This window comes from Drosophila pseudoobscura, chromosome 2, assembly GCF_009870125.1.
Source record: "Drosophila pseudoobscura strain MV-25-SWS-2005 chromosome 2, UCI_Dpse_MV25, whole genome shotgun sequence".
In the NCBI taxonomy this organism is placed as follows: Eukaryota; Metazoa; Arthropoda; class Insecta; order Diptera; family Drosophilidae; genus Drosophila; species Drosophila pseudoobscura.
In genome coordinates, this window is record NC_046679.1 from 6557927 (window position 1) to 6561695 (window position 3769).

The following is a 3769-nucleotide window of genomic DNA, read 5'->3' on the forward strand; positions in this document are numbered from 1 at the left end:
TAAAAGCAACTTTAAACTTTAATAAGTGTGTCCGTGTGGCAGCATTTAACTTTGGCAGCTTTTCGTTGATTTTTCACCCACTCTAAGCCACCCGCCCACCCGCCCACCCACTTACGCCCACCACCGCACCACCGCACCCCCACACTCTGGCCACCATCGGGCCACCTTCTTTTTTCTATGGAACTTGGCTAAAATATGCTTCACAAGACTTGAAAGGATTTCAAGTAATGAAAAAGAAGCGAAAAAGAAAAATGCATCCAACAAGTAACCCACACACAGAGAGGGGGAGGGGGAGTAGCAGGGGGGGGGGAGGGAGGGGATGGGTTTTTGGGGTAAATTTAACGAAGCTTAACCTCATTCAATGCGAAAATACACTTTACGTGTACTTTGGCGCTGTCATTTCGGGGGCTCTCGAGGGCCAGCAATTGTGCAAATACTTTGCGCCGAAAAGAGTGCTGTGGCAGGGGGCATGGGGGCATGGGGCATGGGGCAGGGGTCTGGGGGGCACGGGGTAATGGTGGCAGAGAAAACTTCTTTTGCAAACTTAAATTCGGAGGCAGAATGATGAATGATCCAAACGTTCATCGGATACTCGTCCTGTAAGTATCTCCATTTCTCTCTCTCTCTCTCTCCCTCTCCCTCCCTCTCTCTCTCTCGCTCTTTCCACCTGTTTAAACCCTCTCACGTTCACCCGTTTGCTGTTGCCGCTGCTTGTTAGAAAATATATTTGATTTGGCCGCTTGTGGCATGCAAAATATACACCAAGAGAAAAAATTCTTAATTATTAAAATACAAATTATTTTTTTTAATTTAAAATATTATCACAGTTAGAAAACAAACAAAAAAAAAATACAATTCTAAAATATTAATATTTTAACTTTGATTTAATTCTTCAAATCATACCAATATATTTTCAAAGAGAATGGCAATGGTAAAAGAAAGACCTTTTACTTACTTCAGAAAATATTTCATATTTAAATTAAATATTTTGTTTTAATTTTAAAAGTAAATATTTTAAAAAATAAAAAAAGCAAGGTGCCACCACAAATATATTTCATAATTAAATAAAATATTTTCATAATTCGATTAATTCGATTTTATTTTTATTTTATTTATTTTTGTTTTGGATTAAATGTTTCATATTTAAATTAAATATGGGCCGTCCCAACAAAAAACTTTTTTTTTGTCAATTTCTAAGTTTTTAAAATCATGTCGAAATTTAATAATTCAATTTATAAGAATATATTTGATTCAAATATTTCCATATATTTTTCATAATATATTTCGTATTTAAATAGATTTCACATTATATTAAATATGTATTGTATATAATTTTAATAAGTTCCATTTAATTTTTAGTATTTTTTATTTATCTAAATTATAAATGGGCCGTACGAAAGAAGACTTTTTTTATATAATTAATTTAATAGTATATAATATATAATTATAAATTTAATAATTTAATTAAGAAGAATATATTTTATTATTTGATTAAAATATTTTCATATTTAAATTTTTCCTATTAAAATGTTATATTTTCATAGATTATTCATTAGATTTGATATATCATACAATTTTAATAAATTCTATTTAATTTGTAGTATTTTTTATTTATTTAAATTAAATACGGGCCTTGCTAAAAGTCTTTAAAATATAATTATTTTTTGTATATATTTTTAAATTATAAAAGGCTCGACCCCGGCTCACTCGCTTTGCTACAAAGACCCAAAAACTCTTAAATATAATAGAGGAATTTATTAAATATTCTTTTTTGTGGCTTAAATCAAAGGGAACTATATTTTGGAATTTACAAATATTTTCTCCAAGTGTGGTCGGAGCATCAGTGGCAAGGGCAGTGCCAGTGGCAGTGGCAAGGGCAGTGGCAGTCCCAGATCTAAATGACGCAAGAACATCGATTGCCAAATGTCATTGACTGGAAACTGAAAGTGCGGCGGCGGCGGCAACACGAGACTCCCACCCACCGATTGCGACACTTGGCAGAGGCATGCCCCTTCCCTCTGTGCCACACACCGCAAGCACTGGCGGCGTGTCATCGGAGTGGCCGCGACATTGGCCGCAACGAGTGGAAAATGGGAAATGTGATACGAAGCGGAGGGAAAACCTTGATGGAAAATCAAATGCAAGACGAGGATGCCACAAGGCCGACAATCGAGAGATCGGATCGCTGCACAGGCATCTCAAAGATACAAGATACGAGAGCGCCAGGCGGAACAACAAGTGAAAGTGGGGGGGGCCGGCGAGGAGGCCAATGAACTCCATGTGTGGGCCCTGCTATAAAAACCCCAACGCGTTGCAGGGAATTTTACATTTGAAAGCGGGCACACGGCCACAGCAGTGGCACACGCACTCGAGCGCCAAGGATTAGCACTCGACAGGACGAACAGGACACGACGGCAACATGAGGCCTCCTCCCGGCTCTGGCCAACATGCCAACAGTTCATTAACGATCTATGCATTAATGTGGCTCCTGCTATCCATAACAATGAGCGGCGGTGCTGGCCTCCAAGCGGCGCAGGGCCTGCCCCTGCAACATGGCAGAGGCAATTACCAGGACACTGGCCTGGACACGGAGTCGTTGGCGGGATTAACAGGATATACACGAAATTATTATGGCACTTCTGGTGGCAGCGATGACCTGGCAAGGGCCACGGCCAGGGCCGTCACATATGGAAATTATGCCCCACCCCAGGCCTGGTCCGGATTTGTGCCCCACTCGCAGGCTGGACCGCGTGGCGATATCGATTTTGTCATTAATACGGGAAATTATGAGACTGGTCCGGGTCCTGGTCCTGGTGCCTATCAAAGCTATGGATATCAGTCGCCGACGCCGCGGGTGGCCACGCCCTACGGTCATTACCATTTCGAACAAATTTCCAATTATCGCGACGAAACTGGCGAGCAAGAGGACCACGAGTCGAGTGCCTATGCCAGGATCAAAGAGCGCCCAACATGGTCGAATCCAGTGAAGCGACAGCAGGCGGAGGCACAGTATAGGCAGGGGGAGGAGGGGGAGGGCAGGGGGCAGCAGGAGGTGAGGGAAAGGCAGCAGGAGCCAAGGGAGGTGAGGGACCGCCACCAGGACCCTAGGGACCGCCACCAGGAGCCGAGGGAGCGCCACCAGGACCCCAGGGACCGCCACCAGGACCCCAGGGAACTGAGGAACCTTTACCACGACAACCCCGATCAACAGCTGCTCTACTCCCACACCGATTTACACCTAACAGATCTGCCCAAAGCCCGTGACTTCCTGCCACCGATCACCAGCAGCGTGCACCACACGCCCTCCAGCAGCCAGGCCCTGGCCGGAGTGCCACTAAGCAAACACATCGAGACCATCCGACAGGTGGCCGTCCCGCACTACCAGAAGCAATTGGTGCCCTACAAGCAGACGCTGCAGCTGCAGGTGCCACGCACCGTCATAGCCGCCGTGCCCAAGCCGGTGGCCATCAAGGTGCCCGTCACCAGGACAGTGGCTGTGCCACAGCTGCAGGAGGTGAAGATACCCATCGAGAGGATCCAGCCGGTGGCGGTGGAGCGGCCCATGCCGTTTGTGGTGGAGCGGCGGGTGCCCTATCGGGTGGAGAAGGCGGTGGCCACGCCCGTCTACTATCCGTATCCGGTTAAGGTGCCGGTGGTCAGGACGGTGGTGCACAAGCAGCAGCCGCAGCACCACCACTACCACCATCCAGGAGGCTGGGGCACCAATCATCTGTTGGGCTGAGAAAAACTTGTATTTTTTATGCATAAA

General features: G+C 45.2%; 1 protein-coding gene across 1 annotated transcript; it reads left to right on the plus strand.

The window, feature by feature from the left end:
* Positions 1–2387: 2387 nt before the first annotated feature.
* On the plus strand, positions 2388–3769 carry LOC4800920 (uncharacterized). Its single transcript, XM_001358072.4, has one exon. The coding sequence runs from the start codon at positions 2420–2422 to the stop codon at positions 3740–3742; it is 1323 nt and encodes a 440-aa protein (XP_001358109.4). The 5' UTR covers positions 2388–2419; the 3' UTR covers positions 3743–3769.

Coding starts and splice junctions, on each gene's coding strand:
- LOC4800920 (XM_001358072.4), top strand. CDS start 2,420: ATGAGGCCTCCTCCCGGCTCTGGCCAACATGCCAACAGTTCATTAACG.